The sequence below is a fragment of the Manis javanica genome, chromosome 2 (assembly GCF_040802235.1).
Source record: "Manis javanica isolate MJ-LG chromosome 2, MJ_LKY, whole genome shotgun sequence".
Classification (NCBI taxonomy): Eukaryota; Metazoa; Chordata; class Mammalia; order Pholidota; family Manidae; genus Manis; species Manis javanica.
This window is the reverse complement of record NC_133157.1, coordinates 115,641,539-115,661,033: the sequence shown is the minus strand read 5'-3', so window position 1 is coordinate 115,661,033 and position 19,495 is coordinate 115,641,539. Positions and strand designations below refer to the sequence as shown.

Sequence of the window (19,495 nt, the reverse complement as noted above, 5' to 3'; positions counted from 1 at the left end):
AAGCATGGTGACTTGCCCTGTGGTGTCCTGGGAGCCTAGAGGATTTCTGCATTATCACGGGAGCCAGAAAGGACTCTTGTGCCCACCATAGTTCATCTGAGAACCCTAAAATCTGAGAATTGCAGCAGACCATTGAGGTCATCAGATGCTTTCTCCTACTGTATGCATTTGTAGTACAAGTGTGGTATTAGGAAGCTGGTGAGACTCACCCCACTTATTTTGGAGAGAATGAACCAAGGTCTGTACATCTACCTCATCATCATAGAGGAGCCATTGTTCAAACTCAAGGTCAAGAGTTCTTGCCTCTCTGCTTTATGCTCAGAAACCATTATGTTTAAGGAAATGACCCCATTGTACTCAATTTGGATGAATAACATACTTAAGAAACAGTGTATCACTGTGTTAAAGTGAATGCCTCTGTGCAGACAGTTGCTTTGTGCATTTCACAGGGCGCAGAGTGTGATTTCTAGTCTGCTCCTGGGAACCTGGCTCTCCCATGACATGCACTAAAAAGCAAACCAAAAAAATTCTAATATACCAAGCCCATGGTAACAATGTCAACATCTTAAATTCTCAGGAAAAAAAAAAAAACCAGCAGCTGCTTTCTAAGAACAGTAACGTTTCTGGAGAGACCCATGTTTGCCACTCCTGCATGACTTTGAGGACGGGAGAGCTGTTGTCATTTAGGGAGCTCTACTTCTGGCTCTGAAAGACATGGACTTCAGTTTGGCCTGTGAATTATATTGTTGGGAGGCAGTGCTGTAGGAATTGAGGAATGTCACATCCCATCCAGGGAATAAGTCCTCAGTTTAGTGTACTTTTCTCCAGTATGACCTTCCAGTGATTAGTGTACCAAATTCTGTTTTGCTGTTGGGCCACATTGTCTGAGCTGATAGTTTCCATCTTAAGGATGCTTATTGGGGTAACATTGCAAAAATAAAATCTAACCTTCAGAATTCAGGAGGAAGCGTCTCTCCAAAGACAGAGCAATGTGCAAGCAGCCTTTCAGAAGTGTCTGCTGCCATCTACCGGCCAGAGTGGGAAACTACAGGCAACGTTCAGAGGACTCAGGTCTCTGTCACCTTTGGGGGAGGGGAACTTGTGGTCCCTCCTGAACAGGAACTGACTTTATGTGATGTGGACGCAAGTTCTGAGAGCTGGGGGACCTAAATAAAGGGAATGGTCTATATAAGATAAAAGTATAAAGGTAGACCTTCTTTAATCGGCTCAAAGGCCAAAAGAAGGAATTCTTTATAATTTCTGCCTTTTTCTGGAATTTTGGCTTTGTGTGTGTGTGTGTATTTATTTATTTATATGTTAACATTTATATATGTAATATAAATACAGATATTCTAGGTAGTGTGACGGGATCCCAAGCTTCCCGTGGACCACGGGGTAAAATGGGTAGAAATCTCTCAGCCTCAGCTTTCTCATTTGTAAAGCCAAAAATTATTTACTTCTCATCAAGCTCTTGGAGGCTATAGGGGTCTTGTCTTTGCCCGCAAAGACAGTAAGACCACCCGCTCTTGCTGGCTGGGTCATTAGAAAGACCAGCAGGGTGATGAGTCCAGATGCTGCTTCTCAGATTCAAACTGAAGGTCAAAGGCACAACGCCCTCGGCCTACATCAACTTTGCAAATAGCCATTAACAGAAGGTCCATGATTCAGCTGGAAGAAGTGAGGTGGGCAGTCTGTACGGCACCCTAAGAGGAATGGACAGCCTCGCTCCTTTTCTGCCCCATGGAAGACGGCTTCCTGCTCTCCGGGCTTCCCTTCCACTTTCAGCACTGCCGCCCATCTGTGCCCATCCTAGCGGGATTACTGAACTCCTCTGAGCAATGGAGGGAAAAGAAGAGGTCTCACACACTTGCGCGTGCACACACACACACAGTGGTTATAGTTGGTAATTATTTTTCTGTGTCATCAGACTCATTAAAAATTATAAGGACCCATGAAAATTCGCATGGCACCGGCACACATCTGAGAACCTAGATTTGGTTGCCTGTCTCTCACCTTATGGCCACAAGACTTCTGGCTGGAAAGGAAATCTTGCATTTGTTTATTTCCTTTAACTGCTATTTCTATCTCTGGACTGGAATACTGACCATGCCCCGGCCATGGGCTAAACACGTGAAGGCCTCAGCAGTGAGTGGCAGATGTGCTTCCCACCCTCACAGAGCAGAGTCCATCAGAGAAACAGACATAAAACAGAAACTTCAAGGGCAATGGGGATTCAGAAAGATGAGAGCAATGGTGATCTATATGATCAGAGCCCTGTGTGTCTCTTTCTCCACCATGCCTGCCCATTTCACTGTACTCTTGGACTGTGAGTGCCTAGAAGGCCTGATGGCCCCTAGTGCAGCACCTCAAGCCATCGCCACTTGAGAATAGACAGAAATATTCCTTCATGGACCATGATCCAGAAACCAGAATTGCTCACTAGGTATGTTGGGAATTAAGGCAACAGTTAAGAAAGAGTAAAACTCTGAATTCCTGGTAGCAGAAAAAACGCTAGGACTGACTGGGAGTCACAAAAGCATTAATTCTGTGACCTAAGAATGATATCAGGGATGTTCTCTTATCTGGTAAATGGAGAAATAACTCATATTTTGTGGGGATGGAGACAGGATAGATGGGAAGGCTTTCAAAAGTAAAAAAAGCAGAAATGAAAATACTGACAATCTAGTATGAAGTGTTTATGACATTATGTCACAGACTTAATTCCTCTCAAAATTTAGCCCATTTTTCAAGTGCATACCCCTTTTCCTAATCTTAAAATTGCTACCAGTAACTTTTGCCACTGAGGAAATGGCATACGTTGTTGTTTTCCAAATGTATTGAAAGGTGCCAATAAGTGAAGATTTTATAAACGGTCTTTACATAATTTTTTTTCTAGCATCCCCAAATCCAGAAGGAGTCCCAGTATATCAAGTATCTGTGCTGTGATGATGCAAGAACTCTAAACCAGTGGGTCACTGGAATAAGGATCGCCAAGGTGAGAGAGCACAGGGACCCACCCCTTGCTGACTTTGCTAACCGGTTTCTGACTGTGCTGCTGTGGAACAGCTGACCCACTCCTTTTTTTATTAAGTTATCATTGATATACAATCTTATGAAGGTTTCACTTGAGCAACATTGTGGTTTCAACATTCACCCATATTATCAAGTCCCCTCCCATATCCCACTGCAGACACTGTCCATCAGTGTGGTAAGATGCTATGGAGTCATTAATTGACAGCTGACCCAGTCTTATGGATCAATGCCAGTAAAGGGTCACTGCTACAGACATTATCTCTTCATTTGCCTTTTGGATTTTTTTAACAGGGGAGAGTGGTAGAAACTTGGGCCTCTCCAGTGACTACTCTTGCATGCGACTTCTCAGATATTTACTCATGGAAAGCTTTGCAAGTATAGTGCGTAATGAAGAAACATGAGGTGTCATCTTTGGTACAATTATATAAAGACTTACATGATGAGGATTGTATAGCTAAAGCTCTCCTCTAACATCTAGATGAAATATTAACTGCTGCTGGAGGATCCTTTTCACATGAAAAACAATTTGTGGATTTTTAATCGAAATACTTACAGTAAAAAAAAAAAGTCTCCGGAAAGGAGTAAAAAGAATGGTGGAGAAGTGCTTCCTCCCCCCACCCCCAGTATGTGTACTGCAATTGAGTGCAGAACTTGGGATAAATGGATTACTGTGCTGCTTCTGTGTTCGCTCCGCAGTATGGAAAGACTCTCTATGATAACTATCAGCGGGCCATGGCCAGGGCTGGCCTTGCCTCCCGGTGGACAAACCTGGGCACTATCAACAAAGGTCCCCCAGCGCCACCTCCTACAGGTACTGTGACCAGAAATTCTGACACCTGTTCAAAGCTCATGTACAAACCTGTCCAACACACCGTGTAAAAACAGAACTTTGTAGACACTGTACAGAATATATTTCCCTTCTGATGGTCGGGCTCCAGACTCCCGCATATACACCTCTGTCTGCTTCTTTATAAGCCAGTTTTAGCAAAGTGTTGACTCTTTCGTGGGAGGCTGGTGGATAAGACGGTGATCTCCAGTTTCAGGCGAGCTGGTAGGCAGCTGTTCCTCAGAGAGCAATGTTCCATTTGTCCAGAGCTCCATCAGCACCCAGCAGACTGCCCACAACAATGACAAAGTCACGACCCAGGCATTTTGCCTTGGTGACATCATGGCTAGAGCCTTCTGCCCAGTCGTGGACCCCACGGGCTCATGTGACAGAGACATTCCGACGGCTTGGAGACACCAAAGGTTTCAGGAGTTCTGTCCCAGGAACCCAGGACAAAGACCAGACAGAGGCTTTCTTTTTTCTTTCCTATTTCTTTCTTTATAGACATGCTTTACTGTGTCATTCTTCTCCTTTCTCTCCTTTTTCTTTTCTTTTCCCCAGTCCTTCAAAGCCCAAGCACCAGCATTCCTCAGGGACTTCACAGATGATGCTCCATCAGTTTATGATGTTCATGTGGCTACAATTCTTACCTGTCCTCGGGTCTCAAAGGAACTATCTTTTGTAGGTCAGTCATAATTAATAATCTGTGCAATTATTAGTTTACATTTGTTCCCTCCTGAGGAAATCATGAGGTCCAGGACTGTTTTTAGGTGTCATGACTTACCCAGCTTGGAGCACAATGCCTGGCAGACAATAGGTGTTTGGCTTAGAATTTGAGGACAGTTGAGGCACAAATGAAAAAATGAATTAATACCTTGTAGGGTGTCTCTGAGGATGAAATAAAATAATGAACACTCTTAATACTAAATGCTCAATAAATTTAGTTCCATTTTTTCCTGAATGATTTGCTCAAAACCAACTTTTTAAAAACACCATTGCAGCAGTCAGATGAGATTTACATTGATTAAAAGGAGATCTTACCCATAGTGGCACATCCCATAGTAGATGGTCAGTTAACCCATTTTGGTGCTGGTGTTGTCTTGTTTGTCAAAAATTCTTAGATTCTGCCGTAGACACCAGCCCTTCAGAGAACAAAGGTGCAGAGATTTCAAAATAAACACACCACTTCACCTTCTCTTTGAAAGTGGCTTCACCTCCTTCTAAGCTCATCTTCGGGGACTTGCATGCTAATCACTAATGGAGCTCTTTAGACCTGAAAATCCCAGACAACAGGTCCTCGTGGCAGTAAATTCTAAAGCATAAACTGAAACAGTGTAAGTTCAGGATTTTTTTCCCCTTTAGTTGCTCACTGAGGCATTTTATTTTTAATTTTTTAATTGAAGTATAGTTGATATATAATCTTATATTAGTTTCAAGTTTACTTTGTGTACTTTGTGTTAGGCAGTAACACAGTGGTTCAACAGTTACCCATATTATTAAATCCTCACCCCAACTAGTCCAGTCACTATCTGTCAACATAGGAAGATGTTACAGAATCACTGAGTATATTTCTCCATGCTGCACTACTATCCCTGTGAACTTATGTCGTACTTGAGAATTGTTGTGACCCTTTATTCCCCTCAACATCCCTCCCTTCCCCAACCCCAACCCCAACCCCTTTCCCTTGGTAACCACTAGTCACTTCTCAGTGTCTATGAGTCTACTGCTGTTTTGTTCATTCTGTTTTGCTTTGTTTTTATGTTCCACAAATAAGTGAAATCATATCGTATTTGTCTTTCTCTGCCTGACCTTTCACTGGGCAGAATACCCTCTGGATCCATCCATGTTGTTGCAAATGGCAGGATTTTTTTTTATGGCTGAATAATACTGCATTGTGTATATGTACCACATCTTCTTTATCCTTTTGTCTACTGATGGACACTTAGGTTGCTTCCATATCTTGGCTATTGCAAATAGTGCAGCAATAAACATAGGGGTGCATCTATCTTTTCAGATCAGGGATCTTGCTTTCTTTGGATAAATTCCTAGGAGTGGAATTCCTGGGTCAAATGGTATTTCTATTTTTAGTATTTGAGGAACCCCCATACTACTTTTCATATTGGCCACACCAGTTGACATTCCCATCGACAGTGTAGGAGGGTTCCCATTTCTCCGGTCTTCAACACCAATGCTTATTATTTCTTGTCTTTTAGATAGTGGCCATTCTGATTGGTGTGAGGTGGTATCTCATTGTGGTTTTGATTTCATTTCTCTGATGATTAGTGATGTGGAGCATTTTTTCATGTGCCTACTGGCCATCTGTATTTCTTCTTTGGAGAAATGTCTGTTCAGGTCCTCTGCCCATTTTTTAATCAGGTTTTTTGTTGTTGTTGAGGCATGTTAGCTCCTTATATATTTTGGATTTTAACCTGTTAGTGCATAAAGGTTTATGAATATATTCTCCCATACTGTAGGATGCCTTTTTTGTTCTGGTGAGGGTGTCCTTTGCTGTACAAGAGCTTTTTAGTTTGATGTAGTCCCACTTGTTCATTTTTTATTTTGTTTCCCTTGGCTGAGGAGATGTGTCCAGGAAAAAATTGTTCATACTTTTGTTCAAGAGATTCTTGCTTATGTTTTCTTCTAAGTTTTATGGTTTCATGACTTACATTCAGGTCTTTGATCCATTTTGAGCTTACTTTTGTGTATGATGTTAGGCAGTAGTCCAGTTTCATTCTCTTGCATGCAGCTGTCCAGTTTTCCCAGCCCCACCGCTGAGGCATTTCATCAAAGAGAAGGGTGTTTTCACACATATCCACAAATGCACTTGATGACCGTGATCACCTCTTAGCAACAATGACCTGCCTGAATTGATGCCATCTTTTAAATTCAGTTCTTGCCCTGTGTTACCATCGAGCCTCTCTGTTCACCTGAACTTGTGGCCCAAAACCAGCAGGGTTTTCTGAAAATGTTGAAGGGACCCACATCTGGCCAAGGGACCCCAAAGAAATCAAACCACGTGTTCCTTCCAACACCCCTCCTCCCAAAGAAACAGTCAAGGTGAACTTCAAGAATAGTGTTGAAAAAAGTCAGAGACGGGTAAGATTCCTCAAGGGAGGAACAACCTAAGACAGGCACAGTCGCAGGGGGGCCATCAGGTGAGAAATTGGGGATCAACAGAGGTGAGGCTTAGAACCTCACCCCCCTGTTGTGAGAGAAATCTGCATCCGTGGATGTTTTGTTGCCCTTGTCTAGCTCGGATTAATACTTAGTCTATAGGCACAGACCTGATCATCTACATTTGCCCTCTTACAGCACTAAATTATGTTTTCTACCCTTATCTTGCATCTACCTACCACTTCAGCATTTTATTAGAAATAATAATAATAATAATAATAATAATAATAATGGAGAAATGTGGGATTCACATATAAATCAAGTATAAAAATCAAACGAATAATCATATTTGACCTGAAAAAAAAAAAGAATAGTGTTGAAAAAAAAAATGTTCCTTAGGGTCAGATGTACAAGGCATCTCTCAAAGTAATGCCACAGAACTTCAGGGTTTTCATAAGGCCTGTGTACCTGTGCATCCTTTTCTTTTGCTTTGGCGATATAAACTGCTTCATATTTTCAGATTAACTTTGAAGAATGTTGGAAATGGCTTGCCTACTCTTGTTTCTCTTCCTCCCTCGCAGGACTCAAAACAGACACCAGCCACGCCAATGGTCAGATTCCCCAAGCTGCACATCCCATGAGCTCTGTTGTCGAGGAAGCCCAGACACAGGCTGAACTAATGAGGGTAAGGCCAGAGTGACTGACAAGGCCTGGCAGCTTCACCTGTACGTCTACAGTCCAAACCATTACCAGGGTCCTAATGACTGCTTTTAAAAAGAGAAAAGGGAGTTCCAACTACGAAGTCACTAGAATTTCATTTAGATAATTGCTTTATATTTTTTCTCTTAAAGTTACATAGGCTAGAAGGGAAAGCTAAACCCAACTATTATCACACTGCTTCAGGAAAGTGTGAGAATTTTTTTTCAATGCTAAGGATTGGTAAATATTTTTAATTTAGCTACATTTACTTTGACTAAAGCAATTTTCTCCATGTAGTCAAGTGGTTTTAGCACTCTCTGAAAATGGCACCAGTCTTAAGCCCTTGGAATTTTTACTTATTTTTTTCTGAATAAATTAGAGCAACCAGTTAAGTTAGAAGCCCAATAGTAAATGCTGAGTGGAGCCCAAAACCAGACTAGCAGACTACCAACAAGGTTCTACTCTAAAGTCTGTATTTCATAGTTTTCCTTTAATGTTACCTTAGGATGATAGAGAAGAAAACGCATTTTAAAATAATAGCCAAATTGGTATAACAACAACTGGATTTTATTTTAGAGATTAATGATGATTCATTTAAATCCAGCTTAAAGTTGTAATTTGGTTACTAATCCAATTGGTAACATCTCAACTGACTATACAAATTCCTTTGATTATTTCCCATGTGTGATTCAAAACAATCTTAAATAATTGTACCTTTGGTAATTTTTCACTTCATTCCCCCTCCTTCATTTCATCCATCAGCCAGTGGTAGAAACAATTAAATCTTGTAATTATTGAACTTCTTATAATTTTTGAAAACCATTGTGTCTCTAATCCTCTTTTTAGCTTCTCAAGTCTGACAGTCTTACCATGCAGTGTGCTTCCAGCTATTATTTTCATGTTTTTATAATACCAACTAAAAAGAAACATTTTTAAATGCTGAAAGGAATAAAAGGATCCCAGAATAGAAATCACTTAACTATGTGTGAACACCAATTCCCAAATTGCCTGCTCAGAAATTTTTAAAAATATACCACCAGTTAATTTATCATGCTAAGCAAATAAACTAAATAAAATAGAAAGTCAATCATCAGGTACTTTGTTAGAAAAAAACCTCTAAAGAAAATGAAAGCCTGATAAAATGTAAATTGCAATGATAATTACCCTAAAACAGGGATTCAGTTTTGAATTTAACTACCTGAAATTCCTGGAGAGGTTGCACTATATAAATATAATATATTATTATCTATTCCACTGTTAGTAAAAGACTGTGCCTCTGTTAGCCTTTAGCCAAGTTTGGTGTTCTGGTGTCTACCAATAGCACAAGCATCCTGATTTTATTTTTCAGGATCCACTTGCACGTTTATCTCAATTGATCTCATCATAACCTTGAGACATAGAATAGAGCTTATGATGTTTGTTTTATGTCTGATTGGCCAGCTGACTTTCTCAGTTAAGAAAAGGTAAATCTAAGACTATAGACCAGGTGTTCAGATTTCTGGCCCATCCACCATCTCTCTAGAAGCTGTTATACCAGAGGAATCAGAGCGTATAATTGGCTCCTCCCTGGTAGCCCACCGTCCTGGGAAAAGGCAGGTTTGTTCTCAGCACTCAAGCAAGTTAACACTGACAAAAGAGCAGGCAGATCAGTTCTTTGCTGAGAGAGATGCACAAAGGTTACCTGTAGCCCAGAGAGAACTGTTCCCATTTTCTTTGTCCTTGCCATCTTTTTTCTGCTAGTCAAAGTAGGACATTTAAGCCAAGAGGTCTGGGGAAGGCTTTGGGAAGCTCCTTGTCCACCTCTCTGCCACTGGAGGTGTGGTATGGGAGCAAAATTTTATAAAACACCTGCTTCTGACAGGTGAGTTTCACAACCAGCTAAATTCAGACCAAAAAAAATATTGTGGCTGAATATGCTCATGACCATGGCGGCTTTGTAAGGTTTTAGGTTAGGAAAGAAAATAGAGGAGGCACGGCTCAACATCAACACAGGTTTATTGGAGATAAACCTGCAGATGCTGTCTCCAGCAAAGGGCTGAGGCCCCCATCCACGGAGAGAGGAGATATTTTGGGAGGCAGGAAATTTTGCAGTTACTGTTGGGGTTGCTTTTGTGGTTGGGTTGATAGGGGCCAACCAAGGTATTCTCATGGCTTGAGCTGAGGTGAGAAATTACCATTCTTCTCAAAATGGAGACTGTGTTAAGATGGTGGATCTCATGCTAACAGGCTTTGCTTGGGAACCAAGGTTGTTGAGTGGGAATTCCAGAAGAGCCATTTTGCTTCCATTCTGAGTTGCATTAGGCTGACTGTAGGGTAAATAAAGACAGACGTGACCCAACAAGCAGCTAAATCAGTCCCACTAAAGACATCAGCAAACTGTGGTGTAAGGCCCACTGGGAGCAGATAAGTGTATAATCTAAATATAACAACTACCTCCTCAAATAGGGCAGAGTCTTCCATTTATAGAAGAAGACATGGTAGATAGTGCCAGGTAATAATGTTAACTAAAATTATGAGTATTGGTAGTAACGGTAAAGGCCACATGGAGTCATTCTCCTATCCCAGAGCAGAGATGAGCTAGCTGGTCTCCCTAAAGTCTCCGGAACTGAGGGATGGAGACTCCCCGGGGGGCAGACGCTGCCTCCATCCCTCAGCTGTCACCTGTCAATGGAAATGTCATCTCCATGGTGGCCGTGTTATCAAGAGTAATACGGTTATTGCTTTGTTTAAGGAGAAGAAGCCAGCCCATGGTACCTACGACCCAGGAGCGCCCCGGGACCATCACCTTCCCAAGTCCAGCCTGCCGCCGCCACCTCCTGTGCGCCGGTCTTCAGACACAGGCGGCAGCCCTGTGATCTCTGCCAAGCCCAAGCCCCCCTGCGGCTTCCCAGCCCCGCCCGACAACCTCCTGCTGCCGCCGCCGCCACCGCCACCATCTCTAGGGAATGACCAGCTCCCTCCACCACCCCCTGATTTTATTGAGTCGCCCCCAGATTTTGTGCCCCCGCCTCCACCATCCTTTGCGGGGGGAGGGTCCACGTTACCGCCGCCGCCTCTGCCACCCCCCACCCTCGCTCCTGAAGCCACGAGGCCCCCCATTGCTGCCAGGAGGCCTCCGGTTCCTCCAAAGAGGCAAGAGAACCCGGGACCACCCGGTGTGGGAGGAAGCGGGGAGCAGGATTTCATGTCAGATCTCATGAAGGCTCTGCAGAAGAAGAGAGGCAACATCTCTGTGTGATCAGTGTGATCATGTCTGACTTCAAGCACATTTTTGCTACTTTATTTTCTTGATACCTTGTTCATTTTAGATAAAATATTTAAGAATTCAGATTAGAAATGATGTAAACCGCCTCACTGTGGCTCAGGTACATTCATAATCATTAACTGAACACAGAATTTACAATATCTGCCTAAATGTATCTTTCCTATGTGTTTCCACTTCAGTAGGAATTATCTTCCCAGTTAACTAAAATGATGTTTTATGTTCACTTATTTTATTATGCTTGGAAGCAATTAACAAAAGTTTTTAAAAGGAAAGTTTCTGAAGATGGTATTTCTAAAAAGATCAGTGTCAAGATGTCATTGTCACCAAATTATTTAATAAACATAATGGAAGTCCAATCAAAATCCTGTTAAGAATTTTTTTGAATAAACAGATAAACACAGAATCTAGGAAAATAAAAAAATTTTTTTAAAAAGAGAAATGGGTTCCTCTGAGATCGGGAACAAGGCAGGGATGCCCACTCTCCCCACTGTTATTCAACCTGGTACTGGAGATCCTAGCCACGGCAATCAGACAAAACAAAGAAATACAAGGAATCCAGATTGGTAAAGAAGAAGTCAAACTGTCACTATTTGCAGATGACATGATATTGTACATAAAAAACCCTAAAGACTCCACTCCAAAACTACTAGAACTAATATCGGAATTCAGCAAAGTTGCAGGATACAAAATTAACACACAGAAATCTGTAGCTTTCCTATACACTAACAACTAATAGAAAGAGAAATCAGGAAAACAATACCATTCACAATAGCATCAAAAAGAATAAAATACCTAGGAATAAACCTAACCAAAGAAGTGAAAGACCTATACCCTGAAAACTACAAGACACTCTTAAGAGAAATTAAAGAGGTCACTAACAAATGGAAACTCATCCCATGCTCCTGGCTAGGAAGAATTAATATCGTCAAAATGGCCATCCTGTCCAAAGCAATATACAGATTCGATGCAATCCCTATCAAATTACCAACAACATTCTTCAATGAACTGGAACAAATAGTTCAAAAATTCATATGGAACCGTCAAAGACCCTGAATAGCCAAAGCAATCCTGAGAAGGAAGAATAAAGTGGGAGGAATCTCACTCTCCAACTTCAAGCTCTACTATAAAGCCACAGTAATCAAGACAATTTGGTACTGGCACAAGAACAGAGCCACAGACCAGTGGAACAGAATAGAGACTCCAGACATTAATCCAAACATATATGGCCAATTAATATACGATAAAGGAGCCATGGACATACAATGGGGAAATGACAGTCTCTTCAACACATGGTGCTGGCAAAACTGGACAGCTACATGTAAGAGAATGAAACTGGATCACTGTCTAACCCCATACACAGAAGTAAACTCCAAATGGATCAAGACCTGAATGTAAGTCATGAAACCATAAAACTCTTAGAAAAAAACACAGGCAAAAATCTCATGGACATAAACATGAGTGACTTCTTCATGAACATATCTTCCCGGGCAAGGGAAACAAAGGCAAAAATGAACAAGTGGGACTATATCAAGCTAAAAAGCTTCTGTACAGCAAAGGACACCATCAATAGAACAAAGATATCCTACAGTATGGGAGAACATATTCATAAATGACAGATCTGATAAAGGATTGACATCCAAAATACATAAAGAGCTCACATGACTCAACAAACAAAAAGCAAATAATCCAATTAAAAAATGGGCAGAGGAGCTGAATAGACAGTTCTCTAAAGAAGAAATCCAGATGGCCAACAGGCACATGAAAAGATGCTCCACATTGCTAATCATCAGAGAAATGCAAATTAAAACCACAATGAGATATCACCTCACACCAGTAAGGATCGCCATCATCGAAAAGACAAACAACAACAAATGTTGGCGAGGCTGTGGAGAAAGGGGAACCCTCCTACACTGCTGGTGGGAATGTAAACCAGTTCAACCATTGTGGAAAGCAGTATGGAGGCTCCTCAGAATGCTCAAAATAGTAATACCATTTGACCCAGGAATTCCACTTCTAGGAATTTACCCTAAGAATGCAGCACTCCAGTTTGAAAAAGACAGATGCACCCCTATGTTTATCACTGCACTGTTTACAATAGCCAAGATATGGAAGCAACCTAAATGTCCATCTGTAGATGAATGGATAAAGAAGATGTGGTACATATACACAATGGAATATTACGCAGCCATGAGAAAAAAACAGATCCTACCATTCACAACAACATGGAGCTAGAGGGTATTATGCTCAGTGAAATAAGCCAGGTGGAGAGGGACAAGTACCAAATGATTTCACTCTTATGTGGAGTATAAGAACAAAGGAAAACTGAAGGAACAAAACAGCAGCAGAATCACAGAACCCAAGAATGGACTAATAGTTACCAAAGGGAAAGGGACTGGGGACGATGGGTGGGAAGGGAGGGATAGGGCAGGGAAAAAGAAAGAGGGCATTATGATTAGCATGTATAGTGCGTGTGGGGCACGGGGAGGGCTGCGCAACACAGAGAAGACAAGTAGTGATTTTACAGCATCTTACTACACAGATGGACAGTGACTGTGAAGGGGTATGTGGTGGGACTTGGTGAAGGGGGGAACCTAGTAAACATAATGTTCTTTCTGTAATTGTAGATTAATGATATCAAAATAAAAAAAAAGAGAAATGGGAGTTTCTTTCTATTAAGAATAGTAAGATTACAATAAATTTTATAATAACTAAAAATAGTTATCCCAAAAGAGATACAAAAATCAACAGGACTCAGTAAAATTCACAGAAATAGCCAAAGTAATGGGGGAATTCTCTGCATAATGCAAGTGATCTTTGAATCAGTGGAGAAGGTACTATTAGGGCAATTAATTTGTTCAAGCATTTGGGATAACTCCTATTTATGCCACCAAAGCCCAGATGAACTGTCAGTTGTAACAGAATAAGAGCAATCTTGTATCCTCCCCATTTGAGTATAGAAAAGGTGAATGTGAGCCAGACTTAACCCTTTATACTTTCCCCTAAATACATGGTGAATAAGGCAACATCATGGGGGAAAACATGGGTTGTCAACCCCAAAACAGATGGTTTCAGTGTCACCACAGAACCCTGACAATAAGATTAAAAGATTCAATAGTACATTTTCTTCTCTTTTAAGAGAGCCGCTGTATGGGAATAGACTGAATTATATAATTAATGCATTTTCTTTTATGATGTCCCTACATTTTAGTAGAGCACCAACAGTACATAATGTTCCATTCGTTCTTAGGATTTGTACTGATTCACATTTTGGCAACGTAGCTGGTCAGTCAATACATGTGATCACTGGCCAGTGAACAAAAATGGCTGCTTCAGAGGCACCCACCCTTGTTAACACTTAACCAACTAATCAGTCATAGGGAAAATTCCTTTATCTTAACATCTCAGAGAAATCAGTCCTTCCAAAATTAAATTCTTTAGAATTCAGTGTTGCCTAAGAATATGAAATCCACAAAAAACTGCTATCCATTCAGTGCAACTGTTTGAACCTCTTTTCTCAATAAATGTTCATAGTTACCTTGTTAATTCATTGATCATTTATCTAGTAGTATCAGATAAGAGGTTTGTTTTCATGTTCTAGGAACCAAAACATGGTTAGTATGTATATATTATATACATGTCTTATGTATATATTTTCATCTCTGTAAACCAGCTCCTACTATGTTTCAAACAATATCATTATGGAAAGAAAATATTTTAAAGTGTAGCCAACTCTCCAACATTGAAATAAAGTTGAAAATGCTTTCATGTACACACTCCATTGTTATCAGTCAGTACTGGTGGATTCTTTTGCATAAATATCAGTCAAAAAACCAAAGTTCTTTCCTGCCAGTGCACATGAAGAGTCTGTTCTTCCCCAGTTCCTTGCACAGCTGAGTTTTTAACTTAATAGACTCATGCTTGACCTCTTGGTCCTTCATGAATCTCCTCAGCTTTCCCTAGTTAGTCTTGCCATTTTCCATCTTTTTAAGGTACAGATATTTTGTTTTAAACCAGGGAAACAATTTCTAAATGAAAATGGCCAGATAGAATTGTGTAGTGCTATATCTGCCAATGACATGAGTTTGGGGAGGACACTCAATTTCTTTATATCTGTTTCCTAATCTGTAAAAAAGGGCAAATGGTAACTCTAGGTCATAGGATTGTTTGCAAGTACAGTGCAAATGTTTATTGCTACAGTTTATCTCGGCAAATTCTATGTATCAGTTATTTCTTAATATGTAAGCTTCTATCAAGATAAGCCAGTTATTAACCAGCTTTATTAGTAAAACACTTGAGGCATTTAAACATATTCTTCCAAGGATGGGAAATCATAAAATTGGCTTATTTTAATAAACTTTGTTATTCTATGATTGTATTTGGTTAAAAAAATACTTTGAAGATAAATATTTTAAAAATGTGCTAAGTTTCAACTCTCTAGCACAGCAAGCATGGCTCAGAAAAAGAAAAAAATATTAGAATGGCAGCTGCCTATTTACTCAGAAGCATGAGTTTTTTGAGGACTAAGTTTCCTCTATGGCTGTAGGCCTAATGCCATACCTTCCTTCATTGGTTCTGTGTTGGATAATTGTTACAAGGATTTCTGTCGCAAATACGCTGCCTACCATTAGAAATGGAGCGCTGGCTGTAACATTAAGGAAAGGTTCTAACACGTATAGGGTACTGACCCCGTACATTCTCGTGTGCCCTGGGCTGGCTACAGGTAAGTTCCACATCACCAAACACTAAGGATTTCACACAGCTCAGTACACCCACGAGTGGGCCTCACATACCCAGATGTGAGCAAGGCTGCCCACTATGCCACATTAAGCCTACAACATTTCAGAGAGAAAATCCAAAAGAGCAAAGACGAGGTTAATCTAGCCTCTGCCCTACAACAGCCTTGCTCAGTGGCGTGACCTGCCACTGGGAAGATGCATAAGGTTGGCCCTCCTTCCAGACGGGCTGCCATAAGCAGCAGCCGATGCGGCTGGTCACACCCCAAGACGCAGCCGCGAAAACCGTAACCTTCGGATCAGGCAGCAAAACCGCACCAACTCGTTTCAGAGTCACACTACCGCTCAAATGCTCAGAAGGCGGCCGCACGGTGGCATTTCCTAACAGCCGGGCCCCCAGGAGGGGTCGTGCGAGGTTTCCTCCGGGCCCGGGGGCAGACTGGCCGCCGCCGCGCCCTCTGCTGCCAACTCCCGGGCACGGCGGCGCTCGTGCCTAGGCTCCGCAGACCCCGCGCCGGCGGCTTAGCCCCGGGAAGTAGCGAGAGGACGCGGCCGGGGCAGGGCCGCAGCTCTTCCTGTGCCAGGTTTCCGGCTCCGGGTCCCGGAGGAGGGGCCCCGGGCTTCAGGGGAGCTGCAGCCCGGCCTGCCGCGTCCTTCAGACTCGGACCATGGCCTCGAGCAGGTGGCGCTGGCGGTTCTGCGGCTCTGAGTCCCGGGCATGGCTTCCCCCGCCGCGCCGAACCGCCCGGGCTGCGCGCCGCGACCGCCGCTCGCGCGCAGGTGAGGCCCCGAGGCTCTCCGCCAGGCGCAGAGGTCGCGGCGCCAGTGACAGCGGCGCGGCAGAAAGAATGGAGCGAGCGGCACGCGCGGGGCGGGAACTCGGGCCAGCGGGGTGCGGGGGTCGCCGAGGGGTGGGCGGCTGCCTGAAGCAGGGGCGTCCCGCGCGCGACTGAGGAGCGGCGTCCTGGGGGATGGGGTGCTTTAGCGGCTTGGAGGGCATTGGGGGCACTGGGAAGCTTGGCTTGGAGGACGTTGGGGAGCTAGGGCTTGGGGGGCTTGGAGGCTTCGGGAGGAGACTGTGAGCCAGGGGAAATGCTGGATGAGTGGTCAGACTGACTCGGGGTGTGTGGACAAAGTACCCCAAATGCCCCCTGCCCCCCAATATCCCTCCCTCCCCTGCCCAGTGCTAGCTGTCCCGTGCGGGGCGCCCCAGCTTCCGGCCGACCGTCCGTAGCAGTTTCAAATTACAGCCAGGGGATTGGGCGTGGGAGTCTGACCTGAGCTGTTGAGAGTAGGAGGTGCTCAGAGCGCTCAGATACGGAGGCCCTGGTGACCTCGGAATGGGCCGAAAGCTGTTGTGGATCGTGTAGGGCGATGCTAAGGGCGCAGCGTGCTACAGCGGGCAGTGGCTCCCCGCTTGGGAGGGAGAGCGCCCCTTGTCACGCTGGAAGGGCCTGGGAAGGAGAAAAGGTCCGAAATGTCAAAAGTTGAGACACCTTGAGCTTTAATTTGCCTGGTTACTTTTGGAAGTAGAGTTGGAGTCTCGGCACTAACCATAAGACCCTGACGCTGCCCCCTGCTGCCTTTAGACCCAGTCTCCTTTCTCTCCCTTTCAGGCACTTTAGGCCCGTAAGTTGCCATGTTTCTGTGGCTCCTTTCTACAGTTTGCGAGGATTAGATTCCACATGCCTAGGGAAGGCCGTGTGATGTGAGCTGGTCAGGAAGTACAGATCCACAGGGCGATGGAGTAATGAACTTAACACCCTTATGGTTGCAGGAATTACACGGTTTATTTTGCAATTTCCTTTCACACAACACTCAAAAGGGAGATTAAACATATCTAAAAATCACACATATCACGGATCAATATATCTCATACCAGTCAAAACGAATGGTTAGGGTCCGCACTGTCCCAGTCAGCCTGTCGTCTGTCCCAAGGGAAAACAAAGCAGCGGAGACAGTTCTAGTGAAGTGGTGTGTCCGTGATGGGGCAGGAGTGCAGGCAGATGAGCTGGAGCAAGCCTCGGAGCACATGTCTGTGTTAGGGACCTCTAGGATGAGCTTGCCACAGGGGCTCTGTGTCCAGTCCCTCATATAGTCCAGTCCATCCATTTGGGGTTCGAAAATAAGAGGGACAGTCCACATGTGGTGTTATCCAGCTCAGGCGTTCAGTGGCACACCTGACATTTGGAGTTATCTGGTTTGGGCATTTACTGGCATGCCTTTTAAGGTGGGGTACGTTTACAGAGGCAGTCAGTGTGAAAGCAGGTGGGCCTGATGTAAGCAACTCCATATTGGAGACCTGACATGAGCAACTCCATGAAGGATGCTTACATCACCATGCTATTTAGGGTAATGTTTAATGTTCACATTAAATTTACTGCCTTTGTTGGTCCCATGGACTCACTGAGCCCTTTGTAGAGTTTTCTCTGGTCACATAGTAATTGGGTGTGTTCACCTCTCTTCCTCTGTAAGCTGTCTTTTAAAAGTGTATTTAAATTTAGGACTCGTCTGTTTCCATCAGACTTGGTACACTTCCTATTCCTATGTATCAACAGGAAGTATGTAGCATTTACAAGACTCTACCTTCTACCAAAGTGGATACATGTCAGAGTTTAGCCAAAGTTGACATTTGGATCCAGAATGGCAGCCAGGTTAACAGACAGACTATGCGGTAAAGAGAGAATATGGGAACAGTCCCAGGGCTTTGCGCGGAATCCATCTCAGAACTGTCATACCAGGTCCAACTCTGTCTAGTGTCACAGATGAGGACATTTTTTGGAGAGACGGATGCACCATGGCTGATGTGGCTGGGTGCTTCTTTGATGCTCCTTTTTTTGATTCCATGCCCACCAAGCAGCTTCCTCAGGCACGGGAAAGGTGCTTTCCTGGAGAGGGTATGCTCAGTGACCACAAGGAGGAACTGTGGGGTGAGACCATGCCAGCTATTTCTGATTTGTGTCCATGTATGGTTCACTATCAACTAATACATAGCCTTCTGGTGTCTGCCTGGGACATATGTATTTTGGTTAGTTCAACTCTCTAAGGGTTTGATAGTCCTTGGGGACAAAGAGCAACAATAAAACCACAACTGGCTCTGCGACACAGCTCTACTACTTTCTGATGTATGTACATTCTCCCAATTTCTCCTTTGGTAGTGTTAACAGATCTTTTAATAGGACAAAAACCACCGGGCCAAATTACTTGTCAGTACGTCTTTGATTCTTGCTCAGCATTTTTCTCTCTTATTTAACAAGTAAATTCATGGAAGGCAAGGTTGGCTTCAAGGAGAAGACCTGATGGGAAGTAAGTGAACTCAATTGGAATTGGAAATCAGTTGCTGGTACTGGTGGTGGTGTTGCAGCTCTGGGGTCAGCAAGTCCCTGGGAATGCTTTGCTGCCCTCCTGGGGGCCTGTAGCCTCACTTTGTAAAACATCGCTTCAAGGTGCTCTTAAAGCAGAAAATCACTTGATTGAATAGATGCTGTATTGAACATGTATAGGGTATTAGGCTCTGAGCTAACAGCTTTGCATATACAAAGTAAGATTTGCATATACAAAGTAAGAATAACTTACCATTCAACAAGCAAATAATAACTCGGCCCATCCTGGAGGGCAGGGCAAAGAGTCTTAATTGATTGCCCCCAGACCAAAAAGCTGCTATTTTGGAAAGCAAGAGTAAATTTCTTATGTTAATTTTGCAGAATTACCTGGAAGACTAATCAAAAGAAAGATGTAATGACTCATCAAAGATAAACATTCAGGGACCACCTAACAAGTCCACACCCCTAGACCTTTGAAAATTCTCAACCGCCTGTAAAACCC

The 19,495-nt window shown here is 43.1% G+C and overlaps 1 protein-coding gene across 2 annotated transcripts in view; it reads left to right on the top strand.

Annotated features, from left to right (window-relative positions):
- APBB1IP (amyloid beta precursor protein binding family B member 1 interacting protein) overlaps nucleotides 1-18,029 on the top strand; it is a 79,301-nt gene extending 61,272 nt beyond the window's left edge. For both annotated transcript variants that reach the window (XM_073229167.1, XM_073229166.1), the window contains exons 12-15: nucleotides 2,897-2,995; nucleotides 3,730-3,844; nucleotides 7,555-7,658; nucleotides 10,404-18,029. In XM_073229167.1, coding sequence (XP_073085268.1) covers nucleotides 2,897-2,995; nucleotides 3,730-3,844; nucleotides 7,555-7,658; nucleotides 10,404-10,910 — 825 coding nt within the window. In that variant the 3' untranslated portion in view covers nucleotides 10,911-18,029. The remainder of the gene's footprint in view (nucleotides 1-2,896; nucleotides 2,996-3,729; nucleotides 3,845-7,554; nucleotides 7,659-10,403) is intronic.
- The last annotated feature ends 1,466 nt before the right edge of the window (nucleotides 18,030-19,495 follow it).